Source organism: Colletotrichum lupini, chromosome 7 (genome assembly GCF_023278565.1).
Source record: "Colletotrichum lupini chromosome 7, complete sequence".
In the NCBI taxonomy this organism is placed as follows: domain Eukaryota; kingdom Fungi; phylum Ascomycota; class Sordariomycetes; order Glomerellales; family Glomerellaceae; genus Colletotrichum; species Colletotrichum lupini.
In genome coordinates, this window is record NC_064680.1 from 3,226,225 (window position 1) to 3,250,241 (window position 24,017).

General features: G+C 52.7%; 6 protein-coding genes across 6 annotated transcripts; 5 read left to right on the forward strand and 1 right to left on the reverse strand.

Annotated features, from left to right (window-relative positions):
• Positions 1 to 422: 422 nt before the first annotated feature.
• Positions 423 to 2,303, forward strand: CLUP02_14005 (WLM domain-containing protein; the record flags this gene model as incomplete). The annotated part of the gene is made up of 4 exons (XM_049292939.1): positions 423 to 600; positions 977 to 1,226; positions 1,340 to 1,443; positions 2,083 to 2,303. The coding sequence occupies 4 exons, from the start codon at positions 423 to 425 to the stop codon at positions 2,301 to 2,303; spliced, it is 753 nt and encodes a 250-aa protein (XP_049150085.1).
• A 1,971-nt stretch (positions 2,304 to 4,274) lies between these two features.
• On the forward strand, positions 4,275 to 4,883 carry CLUP02_14006 (uncharacterized protein; the record flags this gene model as incomplete). The annotated part of the gene is made up of 2 exons (XM_049292940.1): positions 4,275 to 4,303; positions 4,346 to 4,883. The coding sequence occupies 2 exons, from the start codon at positions 4,275 to 4,277 to the stop codon at positions 4,881 to 4,883; spliced, it is 567 nt and encodes a 188-aa protein (XP_049150086.1).
• A 2,114-nt stretch (positions 4,884 to 6,997) lies between these two features.
• Positions 6,998 to 7,372, forward strand: CLUP02_14007 (uncharacterized protein; the record flags this gene model as incomplete). The annotated part of the gene is made up of 1 exon (XM_049292941.1): positions 6,998 to 7,372. One exon carries the CDS (start codon positions 6,998 to 7,000, stop codon positions 7,370 to 7,372), a length of 375 nt encoding a protein of 124 aa, XP_049150087.1.
• Positions 7,373 to 7,840: 468 nt separating this feature from the next.
• Positions 7,841 to 12,144, forward strand: CLUP02_14008 (hsp90-like protein; the record flags this gene model as incomplete). Its single annotated transcript, XM_049292942.1, has 3 exons — positions 7,841 to 10,264; positions 10,331 to 11,250; positions 11,304 to 12,144. 3 exons carry the CDS (start codon positions 7,841 to 7,843, stop codon positions 12,142 to 12,144), a joined length of 4,185 nt encoding a protein of 1,394 aa, XP_049150088.1.
• Positions 12,145 to 12,302: 158 nt separating this feature from the next.
• Positions 12,303 to 14,510, reverse strand: CLUP02_14009 (uncharacterized protein; the record flags this gene model as incomplete). The annotated part of the gene is made up of 6 exons (XM_049292943.1): positions 12,303 to 12,519; positions 12,675 to 12,712; positions 12,809 to 12,948; positions 13,048 to 13,390; positions 13,524 to 14,186; positions 14,304 to 14,510. 6 exons carry the CDS (start codon positions 14,508 to 14,510, stop codon positions 12,303 to 12,305), a joined length of 1,608 nt encoding a protein of 535 aa, XP_049150089.1.
• Positions 14,511 to 14,613: 103 nt separating this feature from the next.
• Positions 14,614 to 22,621, forward strand: CLUP02_14010 (memo-like protein; the record flags this gene model as incomplete). Its single annotated transcript, XM_049292944.1, has 24 exons — positions 14,614 to 14,755; positions 14,828 to 14,853; positions 14,907 to 14,925; positions 14,996 to 15,147; positions 15,224 to 15,246; positions 15,326 to 15,396; positions 15,501 to 16,005; positions 16,062 to 16,691; positions 16,742 to 16,790; positions 16,858 to 16,935; positions 16,996 to 17,013; positions 17,140 to 17,333; positions 17,390 to 17,772; positions 17,868 to 17,926; positions 18,043 to 18,115; positions 18,233 to 18,262; positions 18,318 to 18,416; positions 18,481 to 18,566; positions 18,639 to 19,864; positions 19,912 to 21,019; positions 21,202 to 21,290; positions 21,379 to 21,624; positions 21,708 to 22,473; positions 22,559 to 22,621. The coding sequence occupies 24 exons, from the start codon at positions 14,614 to 14,616 to the stop codon at positions 22,619 to 22,621; spliced, it is 6,135 nt and encodes a 2,044-aa protein (XP_049150090.1).
• Positions 22,622 to 24,017: the final 1,396 nt, after the last annotated feature.

A 24,017-nucleotide genomic window follows, 5' to 3' on the forward strand; every position in this document is an offset into this window, starting at 1 on the left:
CCAGACACTGCCAGGATGCTGCTTAGTCACCACAACATACCCCGCTACCCCACTTGCCTGCTTGAATTTCTGGAATTTGCCAAGAGGCAGTGACAGTCCAAAAACTCACAAAGACTCACCGCCCAACCATTGCCCCCCCTATCACCGAAAGGCATCAGGTCCCCTTACGCGTCTTCGTACGTGTCAGCCACTGCTTACGATGTGAATGACTTCCTTTCCACGTCGTTCTACCAAAATCTATCTATGAGTCGCTCCTACCTGCGATTTTCTTCAATACCCCGTCACTCGTTGACTTCCTGCCGTTTTTTTCGTTTCTCTCATTTCCTTCCTAGTGATGATTTAGGGTCTTGATTACTTCCCTCTTTCGCATTTATAACCACGCAACGACTACATGACTACATACAACGATACACGACGATAAAATGCCAGAACAAGATGCTCTTATTCTATCATTCTCACATTTACCGGATTTTCCGCGCGCTCCCGATGCTCTCCAAACGCTGAAGAAGGTGGCCTCCTTGGTCAAGCCCATCATGCGAGTTAGGGGGTGGAAGGTGCGAGAGCTAGCTGAGTTTTATCCAGATCAAGCAAACCTCCTCGGTATGTCAATCTCCTGAAAGTTCCATCAATCTACTAATTATGGTGTATTCAGGTTTGAATATCAACAGAGGTCAAAGAATCCTCGTCCGTTTACGTTATCCCAATGACCGATCACTCTTCCTACCTATAGAGCACGTAGTTGATACGATGCTTCACGAACTTTCACACATTGTATTTGGACCACACGATGGCAACTTCCATGCGCTATGGAACCAACTTCGAGACGAACACGAGTCGCTTATTCGAAAGGGATATACGGGCGAAGGATTTTTATCAGATGGACATCGCCTGGAAGGCGGCCGGATACCTATGCATGAAGCTAGACGACTTGCTAGAGCATCAGCTGAAAAGCGTCGCACCCTGACAAAGGGGTCAGGCCAGCGCCTTGGTGGCTCTGGACCCAGCATCGGTTCAGATATCCGGCGAACCATCGTGGGCGCAATAGAGCGTAGAAACACCACGCTGCAGGGATGCGGTAATACGAATCACAATGATAGGGAGATTCAACAAATCTCCGAGACAGCTACGAAGAACGGCTTCCGTACGCAGGCCGAAGAAGACGCGGCTAATGAAGCTGCAATTGCGCAAGCTCTCTGGGAACTGGTACAAGAAGAAGAGCGCCAACGGTACGGTGGGTACTTTATTCCGCCAACAGCGCAAAACCCTACTGGTAACGGTGGAGGATCCGTCATGGGAGATAACGAAAACAGGAGCAGTAGTGTTCCTCCGCCGATCCCAGGACCAGGAACGAGACCTCCATCGATACCAAGGCCAGAGACTCGGCCACCAGTTGTGTCTGCGCCGGTGCCCCAACCAGCTCCGCAACGGGGCTGGACATGCGGAGTCTGTACCCTCCATAATCCTTCAAGTTTTTTGTGCTGCGATGCGTGCGGCACAGAACGAGGTCAGGATCCTCAGCGTCAAGTGTGGACACCAAATGCTGAAAAGCGCGAACGCGAACGCCAAAGGGCATCAATGGCCGCAACGACGAAGAGCACGACACAGCCTGCCACTATCGATCTCACAAGTAGCCCGCCCAGAGCCAGTAGCAGTAGAAAGCCTGGTAGCACCAATCAACGCCCCGAGCCAGTGAAACCCCTAACCTGGCAATGTTCGTATTGTGGGACGATGATGGAAAGGCAGTGGTGGACATGTTCGACGTGTGGAGTGATGAAAGACAATTCAGTCTGAGCGAGCGGGGAAGAGGCGAATTACATGGATGAACTCCGGCGGCAATGGAACGAGGAGGGCACATGAGCACGTGAAGGGGTCCTTTCTCTGGATCCTCAGGGTCCAAATGACGAAATGGCCGATGATACCCTTGCAAGCGAAGGGATTTTGCTATGCCTGTACTGCATCATGTCTTCTGTTGATTGAGCGACAGATGTAAGGCTGCGTTACGAAATCGAGACGCAATGACATAATATCCCGCGACATCGAAAAACGAGACGCAACCCACAACCTATTGTGACCCAGTGCTAGGTACGCTGACATGGCTGACAACTTACAAGCAAAGTAAACGGAGAGGAATCGAGTCATTGTGTGGATCGCACACGGGTGGCATGCACCCAGCACATGTCAAGACAAAGATGCGCCATGATATGGAATCTTTCAGTGGCACGAACGAGCTACCCTCGAGCTACACTCGAGCTACTCTGCTTCTGTCTAGGTACGAGGTTGAACGACGTTTGGTTGCGTTCTGAGGATTCGGCAGAGAGGCCGACGACCAATCAAGACTGCTTATGCCAGGATGACGTCAATAACGGGCAGGGCAAGCACGCAGACACGCTCGGGCAGCAAAGCTCTGTCAAAAACAAGGGTGGTGCTGCACCAGGATGATTGGTTCTCACCACCAAGGGCAGGGTCAGATGATCTGCGTTGTACCACGCAGCTTTAGAGTCTCTGGTGGTACTGAAGGCGCACCGATATGGAGAAGACGACCAGGGCCCTGGTCGTGTCTGTGGCCATCCCGGTCTAGGCGTCTTGAGTGCCTGCGGGCTAGACCCGTTCGAGCTGTAGATCTACGATCGATGGGGAGACCGTGAGGTCTAGACGCAGGGCAAATTTGTCACCGACAACGCCAGTCGGAGATAGTCAAAGCCCAAGTCTTTGCGTTTATCCGAATCCAGCGTAGTAGACATCACTTCCAAGTATCGAGAGCTTATGAGTGGATGAGCCAATGCGGGAAAAAGACTCACCGAACGATGATCTGTGCCGCATCCACGGGGGACGAAGCGAAGACCGAATGGCCTCGAATATGCAATTGGAGAGCATCGCCGGCTACACAGCATGATCGCTTCTCGACAGAGGACACCCAACTACAGTCTACAGTTCGATGTATGGACGAGGACAGGCGAACGTCACACGCGTCAAACCGAACTGACGGGATCGCCCGGGTACGCGACGGGTATAGAGAGGGTTGAGGCAGTCAGCTCCTTGTCTGTCATTATGGCCTCATATTTCTGCGGCAGATGGGAACAGCGCAAGGAGTTTCAACGGCGCGACAGTCTCGACAATCGATCTGCCACCAGTCGATTATTGGCGAGAAAGAGATCAGCTTGCGACAAGGTTGATGAGCAAGGCCACGCTTAACTGCAAGCTCGCTACCAAGCTGCGTCTCCCTCAGGGTCTACGAATTGGTACACGGACATGAATCCCCAGGCTTTAGCTAGCGCCAGACGTTTTCCATCAGCTGTCGATGCCTGTTCACCAACTGCTGGCCCCTGGTCGAACCCCAATGCGAAGGGACGAAGGGCCTGAAGTATCTCGACTATGAGAGTCGACTTAATTTGACCGTGGATCGGTTCTAGAAATCAGACTGAGACTGACAGGAACAAGCGCAACATTCTGTTTCGACAATTAAGAAAAGACTGAGACATTGGCGGAAGTAACCAGTGGCTGAACCAATTTCTCGACGGTTGGGGGTGCCGAGCGACACACCTGACGGACCCGGCCAGACACGCGGATCGTAGCAAGACAAAGAAGGGATCAGCACACGAGAATGTCGCTCACAGAAAAGAATGTCCCGAAGGTCGACCAGGAAGCAGGTGGTGGTGGTGTGTGCTGTGCCTCTCTTACACAGTAGGTCAGGGTCCTTCTCTCCAGCGGCATGGGGCGCCTATCTTTACTTCACTTGGGGCAATATTCCATTCTTGCTAGCTCTTTTGAGTTGACCCATCCGGACCCCATCATGTCCCATATTCGAGGTTTGCCTCGTCCGTCGAGGGATCCTCTTCTGCCGTCATCGTCGTGGTTTTACGGCCCACGCAGCAGTAGCAAGGCGAATATTGGTCCGGCGCGTAGTTCTGTCGCATTTGGAGGCCTCGGTTTAGGAAGCACGACAGCAGAGCAGCAGTGGATTATGATATCCATCACAGTCCGATATTGGCCTCTCTCTCCACGGTGGAGAAGCAGCTGGACAACACATCGACGACGCCGTACACGATCCTGGCCGGAGCCTCAATCCGTCGTCCGGGCTTGATTAACATTGTGGATGCTTGTGGGCGTACGCCGGCAACAAGACGGGAGGAGATGGTGCCATGCGCATGGAAGGGGGAGGTGCAGAAGATGTGAGGCGGTTTAGTGCATAATGTGGGTGTACTCTGATGTTACACGAAAACCGACATTTGGCGAGTACTTGGAGGGCACGGAGTACCAAACCACGAAAAAAAAAAATGACAATCTGCGGCCTCACTCGGATGAGGTATGTGATTGACGGACGAATGGCATGGATTGGGCCGCAGAGACGAACGGGAAGATCCCCACGCGGGAAGGGTCTGGACAGAGTTGAAACATGGAAGCAGGTCGGCGCTCGCGGTGCCTGGTGTCTCGAGCAGCTCCTTGTCCAAGGGGAATCCCTCACGGAGAGCAGTTGCATGTTGGAAATGTCGGGCGATTTTAATCAGCAAGAAGTGGGAAAAGAAGGCAGAGCGACAGGGCATGACGAGTTTGACGGGCTGGGCAGAAAGGAGCATCGCTGCCATGGCTGGTGCCTCAGCTGTGGGCAGACCGCAGGGCGAGCGAGCGATCCACTCTGTACCTGCGAAGTGCCTTGTCTACCCACTCGACTACTGCGTACTCCGTATGCGATGGATAGGTACCGCCATTTCCAGAATCCCAGCGGGCAGGTGTTGGGGACGGCCCACTGGAGGATAGTGGACATGGAGGGCGTCATGGGTGGGCAGACCGCTCAATGGGCCTGTCCCCGTTCATCGAGATGGCCTTGTACTGCGTATTGCGGTGGTGAGGTACCTAGCGGGTACTTGGTAGCCAGGATTAAGTAAGATACTTGGGGATACGTACCTGTTGTCGAAATCAGATTTCGATGGCTTCCTGATTAACTTGTGCATCCGCCATCCACTTTCCCATCCACCTCATGGCCAACTAAAAAGCCTGCTGTAGGTCAGAAGTATCTTTGTACCTGGCAGGTCTGGATACAAGGATATCGAGCAAGCCGAGGGTGTGATGCTTGGATGCGTGACATGATATGTAGCAAAGAAGGGCACAAGCTCTCGTACCGTTCAAGTCCCGTCCGTACCTAAGGTAGGTAGGTATGTCAAGGTGCACCCCGTTTCTCGCATCCAATCCCACAGTCCCGTTCGTTCCCCCCTCTGGCGTCTGGCCACCGCCGCTGTCACAGCATGACGATCGCCTTCTCTCCCTGAGCACCAGACTTGTCGCGCACGCTGTCTGGAACGCCGGCCTAGCGCATTGGAATCAGTCCAACAGAGGAACGGGCAGTGAGAGTTTTTTTTCTGATTAGTCGCCTCCCGCTTCCCCGCCCGCCGGCACAGAACTCGCGAGACTTGGGATGCCCAACTGCAGCAGTCACTAAGTACCTAGAAGACGAGAGCGAGGAACAGGCGGCGAGGGGGGGGGGGTCTCCAAGGTAAGGTATGATTCGCATCCCGCAGAAACATTGCCCAGTCCGAATTTGCCTTCAGGTTTGTCCCGTCCCTGAACCTTTCCCCTCCTCTGTTTTGGTCTGCTCGTCTGTCCTCGTGTGCTTCTATCCGTACCTGTGTAGAGTAGGTGGTCACTACCTCATTGTCTAGAGCAGGTAGGTAGGTAGGTAGGCAGGTAGGTACTGTCCCGGTCCGTTCATGAACAAAACCCACGAGCTCAATCATCGATCCACACAACTCAGGTCCAGTCGGGTTCTGGCCCAATTTGTTCCACCGCTCGCTCATCCCACTGCTGCCACCTCTTGGGATAATGCTCCCCTTTCATCCCCCCCAGTCCCGGTCGCGGTCCCATCTTACTGTAGCTTACGGGCTTGTTCCCCCGGGCCTCAGCTTTGGTGCCCATGTTCCTCCATGTTCCTCCCCCCCGAGTTACCTTACGGATACCTGCCTAAGCAACTAAGCACTGTTAAGCTACCTACTGCGTATGCTACCTGCCTTACAAGGCCCCCCCGGGCGTTGCATGGGTTCGACCACCACTCCTCCTGCGTCTTGATGCTTGATCACCGACGACACCACTGGGCAGGGTAAGGGGAACCATTCATATTCACTCAAACAAAGTTTGGACTATGACGGCCCCCATCCCTTGTTCTTTCCTGCCAATCCTGACTACGAAGTACTACCTACGGGATACACACGCTTCCATTCACTGCCCATGTCGTACCTACAGTCAGCTCGGTTCCTATCTTTTCCCATTGAATTCCCGTCTTCCATCCTACTGTACCGTTTGTTTGTCTATCCGATCTCTTCAGGTCTGTTTAGCCTGACTTCCATGACTTGACCACCCTTTGATTTGTCTCTGCTCTACCTACCTACTCTGTCTCTCCGCATTTGTTCTCTCGGTCCAAGCAGTGTCCATCCATCGTGAGTGAGCTTGAATCCCCCTCCCCCCGTCCCTTCTTTAGTTGTTTCTCCTTCCCCAGAACCCCTCCCTCCGTCATCCAGATACCTACCCTAGTTCCAGTATCTGCACCTACCTAAGGTACTACTCGCTTTTGCTCTTTCTCTCTCTCTCTTCCAATTCTGTGTGCCCCCTTTGGAGCCAAGACGACCCAGGGCGCACACGACTCCTGCAAACTACTGCACACTGGCGTCTGTAGCTGACGAGCGGCAATCGTTCCCCTCGCTTCGCTTCCTCAACCTCAACTCGTCGTCACTTCGCACCTGCTTTTCTACATACTTTTGTTAATTACTTACGTTTTGTATCTTCATTTGCCATTCCCATTCCCATCTCACTGTGGCGTTTCAAAGCAGCTTCCTTAGCCCTTTCTCACCAGCTTCTGTGCTATGTTCTAGACCTCCCCACACCACTTCCGGAATCCAAGCCGCCATCCGACCATCTCATTCTCCGTCTCTCTCGTCCGCTCATCTATCCATCCGAGACTACCTACCTTACTACACGACACACACACACACACACACACACGCACACACGTATGTACACTCAATCTCACACCCTCTATCTCAGGCCCCATCTTAGTAAGCCCCGGCCGCTATTGCTTGTTGTTGCACTTCCACCTTTCTTCCCCACCTCCGACCTTCATCTCTGCCGCCTCTTTTTCGAAGCCGCCGTTTGCAGTCGAATTCAAACCGAGCGGGAATCTCTACACCTGCGCCCCAATATCCTATTTTCCTTCGCCTTGCCCGGTGCCCCAGTTCCTCGTTATCTAGGTAGCTTCCTGGCCCTGTTTGCGCCTTGGTCAAGCCCGGCCAGCCCCAGCCGCCGTTGTCGCTTCTACCTCTTGCCACTGCCACTACTACTGCTTGTAGCTGCCGCTTTTCTTCCCGCACGAAATTGGGAAGGCCTGTGAGCTAACGGAGAAGAAGAAGAAGAAGAAGCAGCAGGGCGCTTGAGCCTTTTCTTCATCGTCCCTCAGTGCCGAACTGCGCCTCGACTGCTCACAATTAGAGCACATTCCCAAGCGAAGCGTCCATCCGGAGACGGGTCCTTCCTCCGGCGGTCCAGAACGCACGCCCTCCACGCAGACAAGGCGCCGCGCCATGCTCTGCTCCGCCTTCTGATCCCCCACGATTCTCTAGCATTCTGCCGCCGCCGCCGTCGCCGCTTGTTACGTCCTTGTTACTGCCTGACTTGCTCACACCGACAAACCTGCTTCCAACTCCTCCGGCTCTGTGGGCACCTGACGACGGGGGTTGCAACTTCATCACCCACCCGCGGTTCGAATTTCAACTCTGTAAACCTAACCTAACCTATACCACGCTTCTGCACCCAGGTTCACCTGCGAGCCGCAGCTTCCCATGCGTGGGCCACCGCCGAAATGCCACCTCCCGAACCTGTTATCACCAGCAGTCATGCTCGAGACAGCGGTCCAGTAGTTTCACCTCTCAAAACTGCAGTACCATCCCACAAATCCAGTCCCCCGGAATCACGGCCTTCTACCGGAGAGAGCGGTTTCAACTTTGACGCATCACCGTCACCACCAGAAGATTCCGGACCTATACGCAGCGATGGCGCCCCGAGTACGACCAGCAGCGGCCGCTTCTTTCGCGAGAATTTCAAAATGGGGTCCGGTGAAGGCAAACGCTCACATTCAGCTAGTCCCTTTCGCATATCGATGCCTTTTATCACGCCGGGACAGCTCGCATTTTCCGCCATGCAGTATTTGCCAGTTCCGATACTGGTTTTGAATAATCTCAAGACTGTGGTTCTCGCCAACGAAGCTATGGGGAGGATGCTTGGAATGACAAACGATTCGGCCGAAGACAACTCATACATTGCCGAGAGGTTGAGAGGGCAGTCCTTATCACAGGTTGGTATCGATATGATCCAGGAAGGTCGTCCAGTTTGGGTGGGATGGGAGGCGTTTCTGGATTCCCTCGTTCTCGAAATGGGCGCAAATCAGACATCAAAAGACGCCGCGGATATGTTCGGCCAAGGTCAGGGTGGCGAGGCGACGCCGACCCCGGATTCGCTCGCCCCGCCATTACCGGACCATCCAACGGGCCCATGCTTGGTTAAAGATGCTGTGGTGGATGTCATTATCTCCCGCAAGGAGTTGGGGAAGCCGGGATTCGATCCCCGGGCCAAGGGCTGGGGATCGGATCACCAAGTTTACGCCAAAATGATTGTTACAATATGGGAGATTGAGGATCACCAAGTCTACTTCACCCTGACTTTCACCAGTACAAATTCTCCACCATCTCAGCCAACACTGGGCCGCAAAGCGGTCGCGCGACCCAATATGCTGGAGCAAGCAGACCGCAAGACGATATCCAACTCGAACCCACCCTCCGTCAGTTCCAGCCACGACTCGAGCTCACCATCTTTCCGCGTTAGCCCGAGCGCTGTGTCGCTCTCATCGAGTCCGTTCCCGCCGATGGGTCCGCCTTCCACTGCCGTCCATGCGAGCTCGCCCTCGATTCTGCAGAAGATGATTCTTATGAAAGACGCCTTGCTCGACAATACGGAAATGCCCATCCTTGCGATGTGGAAGGATGGCAGCGTGACATTCCCGAATCGCGCCGCTCGAATACTATTACGGCAAGAAAGCGACCTGGAAAAATCATCAGACGGGTTCGATTTGCTACCGGGTTGGACAGTTTGGGACCAGGACTTTGAGAGAGAGTTGGATGTGAGCGAGTATCCCATTTCGGTACTGCTCAGAACAGAGACGCCTTTCACCAACATGCGCGTTGGTATGATTGACCATATGAATAACAAGATTGTCTACGACGCACTCGGGGAGGCCATCCGAGATGACAGCACCCGAGAATTCCTGGCCGGCGTCGTCACCTTTAGAGATATCACCAAGATGAAGGAAGAAATCGTCGAGATCAAGGAGAGAGACGAGGAACGCTTCAAGCTGATATGCGATACCATGCCCCAGCTTGTCTGGACGACTAAACCAGATGGTTATCACGACTTTTTCAACACTAGGTGGTACTCATACACGGGCCTCACTCCCGAGGAGTCAATGGGCTTGGGATGGAAGCATCCATTTCACCCGGACGATATACCGGAAAGTGCTAGGCGATGGAAGCATTCTTTGGAAACCGGCAACCCTTACGTGACGGAGTACCGATGCCGCAGCAAGACCGGCGAATGGAGGTGGATGTTGGGCAGAGCTATACCACAGAGAAACAAAGAGACAGGCGAGATAGAAAAGTGGTTTGGAACTTGCACCGACGTCAACGAAAGCATCGAGGCCAAACTCGCTGCTAGGAGTACCCGACAGCAGCTACTGAGCGTTCTTACGCATTCTCAGGTCACCATCTTTACTGTCGACACTAACCTGAAACTCACCATGTTGGAAGGTGCGTTGATGTGGGACAGCAATGGCGATGACAGCGCCGCAAACCAATCGACTTGGTTCCTCGGCCAAAACATGTACGAGGTCTTCAACCGACTCAACCCCCAGCTCAAGACTGGGGAACGCCCCAAATTCCTCCGCCCCGTCGAAGATATCTTGGCTGGCGGAAAGACGGAAGAGGTGGCGGAGCACGGCATGGATGGACACTGGTACCGGACGAGATTCTTGCCTATTCTCGGCAAAAAGACAAAGGATGCTATCGTGAGCAACGAGACACGCATCGAAGGCGTCATCGGAGTCATCATGGACGTGAGTGAGCTCAAGGAAAAGGCTGAAGATTTGGAAGAGGAATCTCGTGAGAAGAAACAGGCGATGGCGAACGAGGCGGCCGCAAAGGAAGCAAACAGGCTCAAGAGCCAGTTCCTCGCCAACGTAAGTAAAGTGTGGTATGGCAGTCCAAGAAAGTAGGAACTAATCAGTTGATAGATGTCACACGAGATCCGAACTCCCATTACTGGCGTCATCGGAATGGCCGAGTTGTTGAGGGATATGGAACTTGACGGCGAACAGACCGAATACGTCGAAAATATCCAGAGGTCGGCAAATGCTCTCTTGACGGTCATCAACGATATCCTCGATTTCTCAAAGGTCGAATCCGGACGTCTCGATATCGAAGAAGTCCAGTTTTCCCTCTCAGTCATTGTTACGGATGTCAGTAAGATGCTGAGTTTTGCTGCAGAGCGAAAGAATCTGGACTTCCGATCCGACATATCGAAAGAAATCGAGAGGGACCTGGTTGTCATTGGTGACCCCGGTCGTGTACGCCAGATCATTACGAATCTTTTGACCAACAGCATCAAATTCACCAACCAAGGTTACGTCAAGTTTTCGGTGCAGAAGGAGAAGGAGACGTCGGACAGCATTGTCGTCAAATTCATCGTTGAGGACAGCGGTATCGGAATTGAGGAGGAGGTGCGGAAGAAGCTATTCCAGCCTTTCAGCCAGGGGGATGCCTCGACAGCGAGAAAGTTTGGTGGCACGGGTTTGGGCCTGACGATCTGCAAGAACCTTCTCGAGTTGATGCATGGAGAAATGACGCTAGAATCCGCCCTGGGCAACGGAACAGTGGCAACATTCTGGGTTCCCTTCAGCAAGCCCCAAAACCAAAGGGCACCGCTTGTCGAGATTGGTTCTCTTCCGGACAGGCTGCAGTCTGAAATGAGCGTCTCTTGCCACAGTTCCGAGTTTGAACAGCTTCTGAACACGCCGCCCGCCTCTGGAGAGTCCTCGCAATTCCTAACCGACAAACACAAATCCCCATCACGACGACTCTCGGTACGGACACCGCCGGCTTCGGACGAGGAGTTGTTGCCACATGCTGAACGTGCCAAAATCCGCGTCCTTGTCGTCGAGGACAAGTGAGTGTTGATTTCTATTGGCCACGTTACGGTCTATGCTGACCATTTCCCAGTGCGATTAACCAGCAAATTGCAACCAAGACGATTATGAAACTTGGCTTTACGGTGACAGCAGCATGGAACGGAAAAGACGCCCTCGAATACATGGCGGCAGCCCAACAAGGCAAGCACAGCAAGCCGGATATCATACTGATGGACGTCCAAATGCCAGTCATTGATGGCTACAAGTGTACGCATCTCCTGCGCCACCACCTACCGTACAAGGCCTACGTACAAGATGTACCAATTGTGGCGATGACGGCATCAGCGATTCAAGGCGACAAGGAGAAGTGCACCCGAGCAGGAATGGACGATTATCTCGCCAAGCCAGTCAAGAGCAAGACGCTGGAAAGGATGCTTGTCCGATGGAGCTTGATGAAGAGGTCGCAACAAACAACATATAGGGAATCAGATGGGTCCATGTCTGATTGCTCAGACACCGCTGCGCACTGCAGCAACGCCGACATTCCTGGCGTAGCACATGACCACCCAGATCCTACGCCTCCCGACTCAACAGAAGCCGTGGCGCCTTCGAGCCGCAAACGAGAGCAAAGCCAGGAGACGGATCGTGAAAGTCGGGGCGATCCGGTGACACCCAGGCCTCTTACCAGGAACAACTCGTATGAGCCGTCACCATTCGACTCCCCAAACGTGGCGGAATCCATCAAGCCAATAAGGCGCTCCGAGACTGATGAGCTTGCTTTGCAAGCACAGCAAGGCAAGCTTATGGAGGCCGCCGGCGGAAAGAAGCTTCCGCGACGGGGAGAATCCTTCCAGACGGTGGTGGCCGGGGATTCCTTGACGGAGGAAAACGTGGAAAAGTTGGAAAAGGAGGAACACAAGCGGAGGTCATAGACATTGGAGAGTTCTCACAGCATCCTACTTTTTTTTTCAAGTGCTTTCCAAGGGGGAAGACACTCACTACCACACAGCGAGGTGCATGGCGCGCCCGGTCACTGTTTTTATGCTTACAAACGTCACACACAAGAGGGTTGTACATATGGAAACAGAAATCAGGAAGGACGAAAGATCGGGAAGGGAGAGGGGAACGCGAACAGGTCACGTTGCATCTTGGCATTTCGATCGGCGTATAGGGGTGGGTTGGATTTTGACGAAGCAATGGGAAGAACCGGAACTGCTGAAAACACAAAAATGCGAGCGACGTGGGTTTTTGTGGTTATACATATTCGGAAACCGATAGAATTGGGGGGCACGGGAGTCGAGGGGTTTCTTGATGAGATTCTGTCTGCCTGCTGCTTACGAGCCCAGGTTTGTTCTTTTATTTTGGTACAATTCTAGTCGATAATGACAGGAAATCGAAATCGAAACTTTATACAAATGAAATTCTTTCCTCTATGTCTTTTGTTGGTTTTGAGATGTGTTACGGTGTTGAGGGGTTTGGTTGGTCCCCCCCCTGGATTTGCTAGGTGTGAAGGTGTAGGGTCCTCGGGAGGCGCTGTCGTTATTTCTTTTGTCTCGATGTTTTTTTTTCCCATGGGATGTCTGATTGTCTGTCCACCCAGGTAAACGAAGCGAAACCGAGTGAGAGTTTGTGTGTTTGATCAGATCTAGACTTTTTTAGTTGATGGTGGAGGGTTGGGTATCCGAGCGTGCCGTGGGTGGGATGATGAATTTGAGAGGCAGGGGGGAGTTCGGAGTCTGATCCGGTGAGCATGGATTAGGGGTTCTCGTCAACGCCGCGGCAGGGGGAGGGGGGGGAGGCATTGGGCGTTGTAAGGTGAACAGAGTATGGTGTACATGAGTAGGTATGCGGGTGATTTTTTACTCTTTGTTTATTAGAGTTTTCCGAGATCTGGGGCTTGGCGTTGGAGTCTTTGAACGTTTTTGCAGGGCTGTGCTGGGGTGGATCGTGAAGGGTACTCTGGGGTTGGGCCTGCTTTTTCGAGTCGGGGTGTGTGAGTGCGAATATGTAGGAAGGGGGGGTTTTGGAGTTGGGGATGAAAAGAATGGATTTGGATTTCTGGGATGGAGGGTTCCGGAGGGTTGGGTCGGTGTGCTTTGTGTGGGCGGGTGGGTGGATGGATGTGAGTGAGTGTGAGTGTGGATGGGGAGATGGGAGGTGGTGCGTGCCGTGGAGTGACTCGAGCGGGTTGTGTGGTTTATGGCGATGTATTCATCGACGTATCGTGAGGATGAGATATTCAGGCCTGATCTTGTTCTTCGCCCTCATCACGACTCACTCCCTCCTACCATCACGACCCAAGAAGCCTCACAATCTCACTACTCCCGATCCTCACCGCCGGATCCCTCTCCAACATCCTCCCAAGCAATTCTTTCTCAGCATCCCCACTACCGCTCAACGACGTCCTCAACTCCTCAATCTCGTCCAACCACGCCTCCATTTCTTGCTTGACGGCTTCGTCTTCAAATACGTGGGGCAGGATCCAGGAGCCCGTGGGTAGAGGGACGTATCCGAAGCAGAAGAGGAGGGTGACGCCTAGTCCCCAGATATCGGAGGCGTGGGATTTGTGGCGGTGGAGGAATTCGGGGGGCGCGTAGGGGGGTGTGCCGGAGGGGGACCAGATGTTGAGGGAGGGGGAGGGGGAGGTTGATGACGAGGGGAGGGGGAGGGCGGCGCCGAAGTCGAGGAGGACGGCGTGGGGTTGCGGGTGTTCTTCTCTTTGAGGAGAATGGAGAGGGGGGGAGAAGAAGATTATGTTTTCTGGTTTGACGTCGTCGTGGATTATGTTGCAGGTTGAGTGCAGGTGGGATAGGGCTGATGCGATTTGGGACCAGATTGCGAGGGCGTCGGAGTGGGAGAGGGTGCAGATTGAGGTTTTTGGGTTGATGTATTTTTCTAGGCTGTGGCCGGCTTCGCGGCGGAGGGTAATTGTTGGTGGGGAGGGGGAGGAGTGGAGGATTCGGGATGTGTTTGGCTGTTGGGAAGGTTAGTTGGGATGGAAGTGAGTTTAGGTGGGAGTAGGTTATGTTTTTAGGAGGGGAGTATAGGGTAGGTTTGGATGGATGGTAGAAAGGTGTAAATTGGTACGTACGTGACCTCTTGCGAGGTTGAGGGCTTCGACTTCTTGACGCCAGCGGTGGTGGGTTCTTGGGTTGTCGGGGAAAGTGAATTTTTTGATGACTGCTGGAAGGTTGTTGTATGTTGTGGATTCGATTACAGAGTGGTATGTTGTTGCGATTATATTTGAGGGCGTGTTGATTGGGTTGTGGATTTGGGAACTCTCTATGGCGGTTTCCATGGTTGGGGCTGGAACAGACATTAAATGCAATTCCGCCTGATTATCACAGGAACTGACATCAGTACTCGTTACAAGATGAGATTTTGGTATCGGACGGTATTGGATGTCAAATGCCAAGGTATTTGAGGAATATGAACTGGCGCGGCAAGGCCGAAGAGATGCCGTTTTCGGGCTCAAGTGTGGGGTGACTCACGCCGAAGGTATCCTGCAGAGGGTGTCCACCCGGGCCGCTGTGGAGTACCCGAGTCCGGCACTTTCGGATGAAGCGGCACTCCACGGGAAGTAAGTCCGGGGAGACATGCAACGTCATCCTGTAGTGGACCAATGTCTCAAGCGATTTAGTGTTCGTGAAGTATAGAAATAGGTCTCCGCATTGCACTTGTCCGGGCTGAATAGACCGTGAGCCAGGTTAAGTGTCAGTCTGTTCAACCCCCCACCCCCCCCCCCCCCCCAAAAAACCCCAGGTGTTGTACAGAGTGTGGTAGGCAACTCGCGATCATCAAGAGGTGGTTTCCCTCATAACGATGCTCCCACAAATTTATTTGCGTTATATGAGCTCCATACACGACTTCCGCATGGGTTCTTCAGGCTGCACCTATCAACTCTAGCACCCGTATTTGTTGGGGCAAGCTGCCGTGTGACTTGATTCTCACAAAATGACAACGATACATCAATGAAAGTGCAACAATAGTAGACAATGATTCGTGTCCGAGTGGCATGACAAGGCAGACTTGATGTGAGCCTCCAATCGCCGCCAGTCAGCTTCAGCCATCATGCAGGCAACCAACAGGCGAACCAACATGAGGAGCATCCAGACCAACTGGCCGCATAGGACACCCGCCCAGCCCCAGCCAATGGTTGCAGTACAGCCCCCATAAGCACGCAGGTCATAGCCCCTCGGGCGTTTCCCTCATTTCCTGCCGTTGTATTCAGTTCTCGCTCCCGCCAAATTTAACCAAACTTTGCCTCTCTTCTCATCTCGCACCTGAGAACCCATATACATTGCAATTCCTCCGGATCAGCCAAGCTCCCACGGCCAGGTATCACTTGCGATGGCTGAAGCCCTCGGGCTAGCTTCAGGCGTCATCGCTGTCGTCGACTTGACAGCAAAGGTCGCAGGAGCCTCGATCAAGCTCATCAACCTGTGGAAAGAGATCAAACATGTCCCAGATGAGCTGCTTGAGAAGGCCGAGCGGCTCAGGGACTTTGAAGACTTTCTTCAGGAGACAGAGAGCCAGGCTGCCAACAGCCCCTTGCCCCAACGAGCTTGGAACAGCGCTCTCTTGCAAAAGTACATCGCCAGAACCCGGTCTGTGTTGAAGGACCTCCAGGAGATGGTCGATCAGCTGTACACCCAGGTCACTGATCGACGAAGGTTCAAGAGAAAGTTATCGTCTACAAAGGCTGTTCTTCGAAAGCAAGACCTTACTGCTTTGGATTCAAAGCTCAATTTGGCGTTGGAGCTGTTTAGGCTGGCTCGCGAGCAGTATTTGACGTATGTTATTCCTTTCATGTGCCATTATACCATGAAGCTGACCATTAGTCATGTAGATCACTGATGTCATACTCTCTTATGGTTCAATTACAGCAGTCGTCTGATATTAAGTCTATCCAGATGTCCCCTGGACAAGTCGCTAGTCGAGGTCAAGCTGAGGACACCTCGGTTGACTGCGGCACGAACACCAACCAATCCCTTGTTGTTAAAGCGCCAGCAATGGCGAGCTTTTCCCACAGACGAACCATGATAGGCAGAATCGGCCTATCTTGGAAATCAGACGTCGGCTACAAACTGCACGCGCAGCCACCAAGTTGGCTTACGGGATCAGTATATTCCGTCCTGGCGCAGAGAAGCTTATGGGGCTGGCAACTGAGCCTCAGATCTTACGGAGTCGTGGAAAACCTTGACCGCGAATTCTACACAGACATCTGGAATGATGACTGTCCTGCATTGTTCAAACGATTGCATGATCAAACTATGTCACCGTTCGTTCGAGTGGGGAATGGATTAACTTTGCTTGAGGTATGCTTCTTGCTTGCTTTCATCCTTCTGATTGAGACGAAGATTCTGACCCGACATTCTTGGCAGTTTGCGTTTCAACAGGGTTCTTTGAGTATAGTCAAAAAGCTACTAGAGTGCGGTCTAGGATCGTGTGTGCTAGAGTCTTCAAGATACAATAAAAGGTGAAGACAACCTTCTCTTTTTCTCACTTCAGTCCTCTGACAATTGATAGCTATCCATGGGTTTTCGACTCGTTGGCATGCCTCTGGTTTAATAAGAAAGTAAGCTGTGGGAAAATACATACAGCGCTTGTCGAACTTTCGAAATATGGCCTGGATGATTTTCTAGAGGGCCCTGAAAGTTTTGACATCTATTCCGAAACGGTCTCAGCGATCACAGGGTTTCGAGTTTTGTTGGAATATGCGGGTCGCCGTCGTTACCAATCTTTTCCATTCAGAAAAAGGCTGCAACATTTCCGGGCAATAGTCTGCATGGCCCCAGATGGTCAGTTATCTTTGGATGATTTATATTCCCTACTGCCAGAGACTAAGAATCTCACCATTGATGATCTCGTGTCATCACGATCAACGGGTTATTGCTCCCTCTTTCACTCATTGGCTTGTGGCTTAGTCCGCCGGGCTGCTAAGTCGTACGCGATCGACCGAGAACCGATGTCACAGATACAATGGTGCGGACTTCTCAGAACCTGCCTCCAACTTGACCCCGCTGGTCTTTATCATCTTGAAGAAGCCGAAACCCCCTATTACGCAATCGCCAGAATTCGAACCCCGTTCTCATTTCTACTTGAATATCCCCCGCATTTTGTGAGTGATTTTGTATCAAGCGGTCGATGGCCCTCATTTTTCCAACGTATACAGAGGGTAATGTCAGCTTGGCTGGATGTTTTGACATTGAATGGAACTGATCTCTTAGAATATGGGCGCAAAGAAAGACGGCTTCATGATGAAGGCCTGATACTTCAGCATACGTGTTACAAGCCTTCTCACATGTCGCCTGGGCAACGTCTACTTGGTATTACTTATGGAAAATCGAAAGATGATTGGAGGTTTTGGTGGGTTGCCGAATATGAGCATTATGTAGGCGACTTTTGGGAAATGGTTCATCAGGTGGATCTGGACGTGAAAGTCCCTGGCAGCTGGATAGACGAGTGCGATTATGATCATTACAGTCCCTATCGGGAGGAGAGACCAAGAGGGGAATGGTTCTTGAAGGAGCACATGCCGTTGATATGGTCTGAACATCGTGAGGCAAAAGCACCGCTCTGAGTAAAAGAATGGAAAACTCCCCGACTTTACTAGCTTAAGGAATCAAAACGAATGAGACCGAGCTCCGAGTAGAAATCACATGGCACGGCATACACCTGAGAGAGCTAAATGCTACCATCGTTGTCTATTGGGTTCGTGCCTGAATAGAGAGTGACTTGGACCAGCACGCAAAATACCGCGGAATTGTAAGGAAGATGCGACGGGCTGTGCAATATATGGGACTGGCAACATGTCTAAGTACTAGTAGACAATTTTCAAGTTCAGAGAACGCTTCGGCCTAGTTCGCTTCTGCATCACACGTTTCAGGCTCTCCTTTTCGTGTACTCGACAGCAATATGATACCTGAGGCTATTGTGATTTTATACAAGCAGTGATTTCTCCGTGTAATAAAATCATTGGCTAGATAAGTGTTGGTGTTTGACTTCCCATGCCTTCAGATCCTGTTGGTTGGGTCTTGAGCCCGGCCGGTTTGCGGATCTTAAGCCGGCTTTGAGTGGCCATCACCCCTGTCGACATATGCAGGTTTGCCGCCGAGGCAGCAGGGCCGTCCCGCACCCGTCACTGTGCCGCAGGGCTATGGCAGAGGCGTAGGATGGGAGCCCTCTCGATCCCCTGGTCTCGGTTGATCAGTGTTGGATAGCTGATTCTTTTTCTCTTCCTCGAGCAGTTGCAGACACTTTCGAAGGGCTTTCCATTCTTCATGTGTCCTTCGTCTTTCGTGTCATCCTTACTTGCAGCTGTCAATATTTGCATAGATGGGAAATTCCCCAGGTCAATTTCCTCATGTCTCATCGAAAAAGCTAGACAGCACGCCCGGACGCTACATTCTGTGTCTTCATGGAGGCCATTGGTGCTGCTGCCAGCGGCATAGCCCTGGGCCAGCTGTGCATAGGCATCTCCAAGGCCGTCCACCTCTGGCACTCGATCGAAGATCTCCCCGTAGACATCCAAGATGCCGTCGACCGCCTCGAAGCCTTGGGTCCCGTCCTGGAAGACATGTTCACCATGATCTCTAGCTCCGAAGACGACTACGGCGGTCCGGATCCGAGTCTCCAAGTACCGGCTCGGCACGCGAGGGCATGCATTGCATACGCCACCAAGGCGCACCACGCGCTCAAGGATATGGTCGAGAAGCTAAAGACTGCTACGCATAAACCACTGAAAGCGAGTCTTCATGGCCGTGCGAAACGGAAGATGAGACTTGCGTGGGCTGGGTTGAAGCGTGATGATGTGGTCAAGCTGGAACGGAGGCTGGATTCGGCTGTTGGGATGGTTCTTATGTGTGTTGGGTCTTACGAGAGGTTAGTCAACGGCGGCTGGAAGAAGTCGGATTCGAGATCCGAGAACATTTGCTCACTTTCTTCCTATTACAGGGCGATGATACAAGCATCTCATGATAGAATAGCCGAAAATATGGCCGCGAAGGTAGTGAAAAGTCAGAGGAAGCTACATGAGGCGAGCGAGGAGAGAATTGCGCAAAAGGTATCGCACGATGTGTCGGAACAACTAGAGAGATTGGCGAAACAACTTCAAGCGCCGGAAAATAGCCGCGAGAAAGAGGAAGAAAGTCCAAAGTATGTCATTGTCAGGTCAAAAGCGGCCTGGATGGGAGCGAAACTACCGTCGTATCAACCCACTGCGAGGGGCCAGCTCGCGACCGTTTGCTCGAGAGAACAGAGCGAATGGGGCCTATCTGTCCAGTTCCCAGCTTGGATATCCCGAGCTGTGTGGCAGATACAGATCAGTTGGAGTATGACTGGCGGGTGGCAGCAGAGTCTGCGCTCATTCAGCGTCAGGCCGACAGATAGCAACATCTTTGTGGCCGTGGGGAGGGGCAATGTGACAAGCATGATGGCCATGTTCAGTAAAGGGGACGCATCGCCGCTCGATAGAGACGAAAACGGCGGGTCTCTACTATATGTTAGTTCTGAAGCCCCTGCCTTGAACGTCCTTTGGAAAGTTAACGTTGCGTTGCAGTATGCTACTTTCAGAGAGCAAGTCGAAGTATGCAGAACGCTTCTAGACCTTGGCCTCGAAGATCTTATAGATGATGGTGGCGGGTCAAACAAGTAAGCCCGATTGTCCCCCAAGTGTAGCTGCCTCTAATGAGCATTAGCTTAGACAGAAGTCCGCTCGGGAGTTTGGTCGAGTCCCGTAGAAACTTAGCATACCAGTCCAACGACAACCATCTCAGTCTCGTTTCTCTTTTTCAGTCCCGCAGCGCTAACGTACCGACCCTCAACATAGAGCGTATGTTTGACTTCAACAACGAAAACTCCTATAGCGACGACTGGCTGCGCATCTTCCAGAATAAGTTTCTCCCGGGCTATCACCAACTTCCGTTGCGAGACCGCGCAGAGGCCGTTCGATTGGGAGCGTTCATAGTGTTTAGCCTTGATACCTACAGGCACCTGCTGAGAGAAGACGAAAGAGTGCTTACAACAGCGGAGGAGATTAGCGGCTCGGCGGAGGTCGGATTTTCACTAGTCCACTCTGACGCCATCGCCATGGGGAAAAGGTTTGCGGACGAGATGTCTTACGGCGAGCATCTTCGTTGTGAGGAAGAGAACGACCAAGCATCAGAGGATGAAGATGACGAAGAAGAATCTAAGGAAAAGAGGAGAAGGCCCATGCCTCGTTTCCACCCGTACAACGACACATGGAGACACTCGGTCAGCGAGACTCTCAGAGCCGCGGATCGAATGCACTTGCACAGAGTTGAGACCATCGTTCCTTGGGACGGGTACCGGGTTCCAGTCTGGACAGGCACGCCGTTACTCTCAGTCATCGGCGGGACCCTCTGCCGCATCTCGCCCATAGTTCCATGGGATGAGTGGGACGATGTCTTTCGAAGGGTCTTACGACAGTGGCTGAGGGCCATACGAGACGCCGGCATCGATCTGTTACAATACGGTATAGATGAGATGCGAACGCTGGATTCCGCCACCGCTGCTGACCTTAGAGGGGCGTTTGGCGCCGAAGCCATTGTGGCCTCGCGAAGACATGTGCGCAACCCACTCAAGAGGAGAGAGTCGTGGATGAGAGCGGCAGACCGAGAGCATTCGGGGAATGATCTTTACTGGATTCCCGTGCGCGTTATCGGCTTGAGTTATGGGTCGCGACTCGACGACTGGAGGCTTTGGTGGGCGACAGAGTTCGAAGCATTCGCTGCCGATTTCTGGGCTCTTGTTGATCGGCCGAGACCAGTCATGCCAGGCAGCTGGGTTGAATCATGAACATTAAGTTCCCCACGATGAACTTATGTTGATGTAAGACGACTGTTAAAAGAAAGAAAGAAAGAAATAAATACGGGAAGGAAGCATGTTGTTTGCACCCGGCTCTTTCTGACCCGGGTACCCGGGGGTACCCGTACGGACGCTAGAGATGGGGCCGGATCATGCACCAGGGTGGAGAAACCTACCCCTCGCCGGCCCCTCAGGAGCTGATTGCCGTTGCCCGTGGAGGTAGGCACGAAGCTCGCTGGAGCTACCATGAGTGCGGGGCATTAGGCACGTCACCTTATCACCCTTAGCTCTTGAACTCTCTCTCATTTCCATGCTTACATTCTCAACCTGACAAGTAGCCTTGTCCAAAGATCTCTTGTTCTTACGCTTTACGAAGGTTCGCTCGCTCGTAGCTCTCAGCAGACATCACATCGCAATATGGAGTCGGGAGAAGCAGACATCCGCTCTCCTGGCAAGGCAGGCTCCTGGTACTTAGGCGATCCCAAGGAACTCAGGGAGCATCTCGATGGATTTCTTTCCGATGTGCCCGATCAAATCGACGGAACCGAACTACCGGTCCCTGGCGCTCGAGTCATCATTGCCCCGTGAGTTCAGCTTACACCGTCTTCTTCTTATAATGTCGACCGATAAGCAAGTACATATCTGCTAAACTAGTATTACTTGATAGCCACGCCGGGTACGATTACTCAGGTGCCACGGCAGCCTGGGCCTACAAGGCCCTCGACCTCAGCAAAGCGAAACGCGTATTCATTCTCGGGCCCTCTCATACCTTCTACTTAGTAGGCTGCGCTGTCAGCGAGTATGAGAAGTATGGTACACCTTGGGGGAGCCTCAAAGTGGACGAGAAGGTCACATCTCAACTCTTCGAAGACCTTGAAATCCCTGCGATTCCGAGAAAATATGACAACGCGGAACACTCGTTGGAGATGCACCTGCCGTACCTCTGGATCCGGCTGGAACAAACCTTTGGCTCGCCCGAGAACTTTCCGCCCGTCGTACCGATCCTGATCGGCGACAACAACAAGGCAGAAGAGAAGGAGGTGGGCAAGTGGCTTGCCGAGTACGTCAAGGACCCGGAGAACGCATTCATCGTCAGCTCAGACTTTTGTCACTGGGGCTGGCGTTTCGATTATCAGCCCTACTGCCCGGACGGGACACTCAACAGCAAGAAGAAGCTCTCCAGATTCGACCCCAGGCCCGACGGGCCGCCCATTCACGAGACAATCAAGATGGTGGATGACTTGGCGATCGAGGCTATCAAGACCGGAAAGCACAGCGAATTCTGTGATAGCATCAAGCAGACCAAGAATACAGTGTGCGGAAGGCACCCGATCGGGGTGACAATGGCGGCACTTGAGGAATTGGGCGACCACCGGTTCACGTTCATCCAATACAACCGTAGCGAATTGATCCAGCGGCCAGGAGACAGTAGCGTAAGCTATGTTTCGGCCTATGCAGTGGTATGATGGAGGGTAATGGCGTTAGCAATGAGTTTATACCAGGGAAGAAGACGGAAAGGCTCTGTTCTGTATCGACTACATGGGTAGTAGCTGGACGAAAGGTCGGAAGATTCGGGCGTGACAAGAGGAGTTTTGATGGCTTAGACGCAGGTTTCATATCATTTCCCAAAGCAGAGGTAGAGATATTAAGCAAAGAAGCTTCTTCAGCTTCTGGTAGCTCTAGAATGGAGATCATTGACAGCTCCGTCCCAAGTGCCGGAGGTCAAAGACATGGGCCTAGAAGCCAGGTGACCAGATGGCTTCAATGCTGGATGAGTAATGCCTGGGGAGGGGGGAACATCAGTAGGTAGGTATGCATAAATCCTCGAGGTCTGATGTTGCTGACGAGCAGGCCACGACTGAACTAACGGGCCTGTTGCGGACGAAAGCATGAACCCAAAGCGGACCGAAGAAGCGGAAGAGAGGGCCGCCGTTTGTCTCGATTCCCACTCTCCTTCCACCTCCACCTTCCTCTCCCCCGCCCGCTTCGGGATGATGTAGATGCGGATACTGAGATTCCAGTGAGAGAGAGAGAGAGAGAGAGAGAAGGAGAAGAGGGTCAATCCTGGAGCCGTTCGGTAGCACAGCCCTACGGTCTTCACGGAACCGGCTGGCGGTGCGGCGCTAGGAGGCAGAGGCGGTGGATTTGTGGGTGTGGGTGCGGTGTCAGCTTCCGCCCAAAGCGGAACGCTTTGCGGATCTTTTGGGCAGCCGTGGCAGCTTGTGTTACTTACCGTAAGTGCCAGCGCAGCGACTCTTCAGGCTAGGTCGGTGTTGCTGCAGGAATGTGAAGGGCCAAAAGCTTGTTGTTCAACCTGAGGAGGGGGTTTCTATTCCAAGCTGTCGTTCGGCAAGGTTGCCGAGTGATGTCCAGGTTTGTCTTTGGATATGAGCCCCGCGCGAGATGGTTATTTGCTTGTGAAGCCAAGAAATGACTGGAAGAAATAATGGCTTTTTGACCTTATGATATTCTGGACGGCCCGTGATGGAGTGAGAAGGATATTCCCCGTTGATGACGGTGGGGAGAGTTTCTTGCGGAAGCCAGATCTCAGCTAGACTCTAGTTGGGGGGTTGATCAACCGAAAAAGGACCAAGGGAGGACGGAGGACGGTCATCCTGGGGCTGAAGGTGCTGTAGGATGCGGATTGGTCCAGAGAAAATAAGCCGGCGGCGGGATGGCTTACGGATCGCAGGAGAAGGCTGTGTTGATGGCAACACGATGGGGTTTGCCGAAAAGTGTAAACTAAGTAGACTGCTTGCTTGGGAGGGTTTTCTACAGCTGGGTTCCTTGGCGAGCTGAGTGAGGCTTGTTATTCCCCTCTTTCTCTGTGTCTATAACTCATGGATATCATGTCTCTGTTTGAGGCGGTGGATTGCGTCTTGGCACTTTGCCAAAGTTGTTCTTGCTGGAATTCTCCATAGTAAGCTGTTAGGCAGCTATGTTTTCCCTACTGCTCGACGGTAGTGGTTTTCCTTGA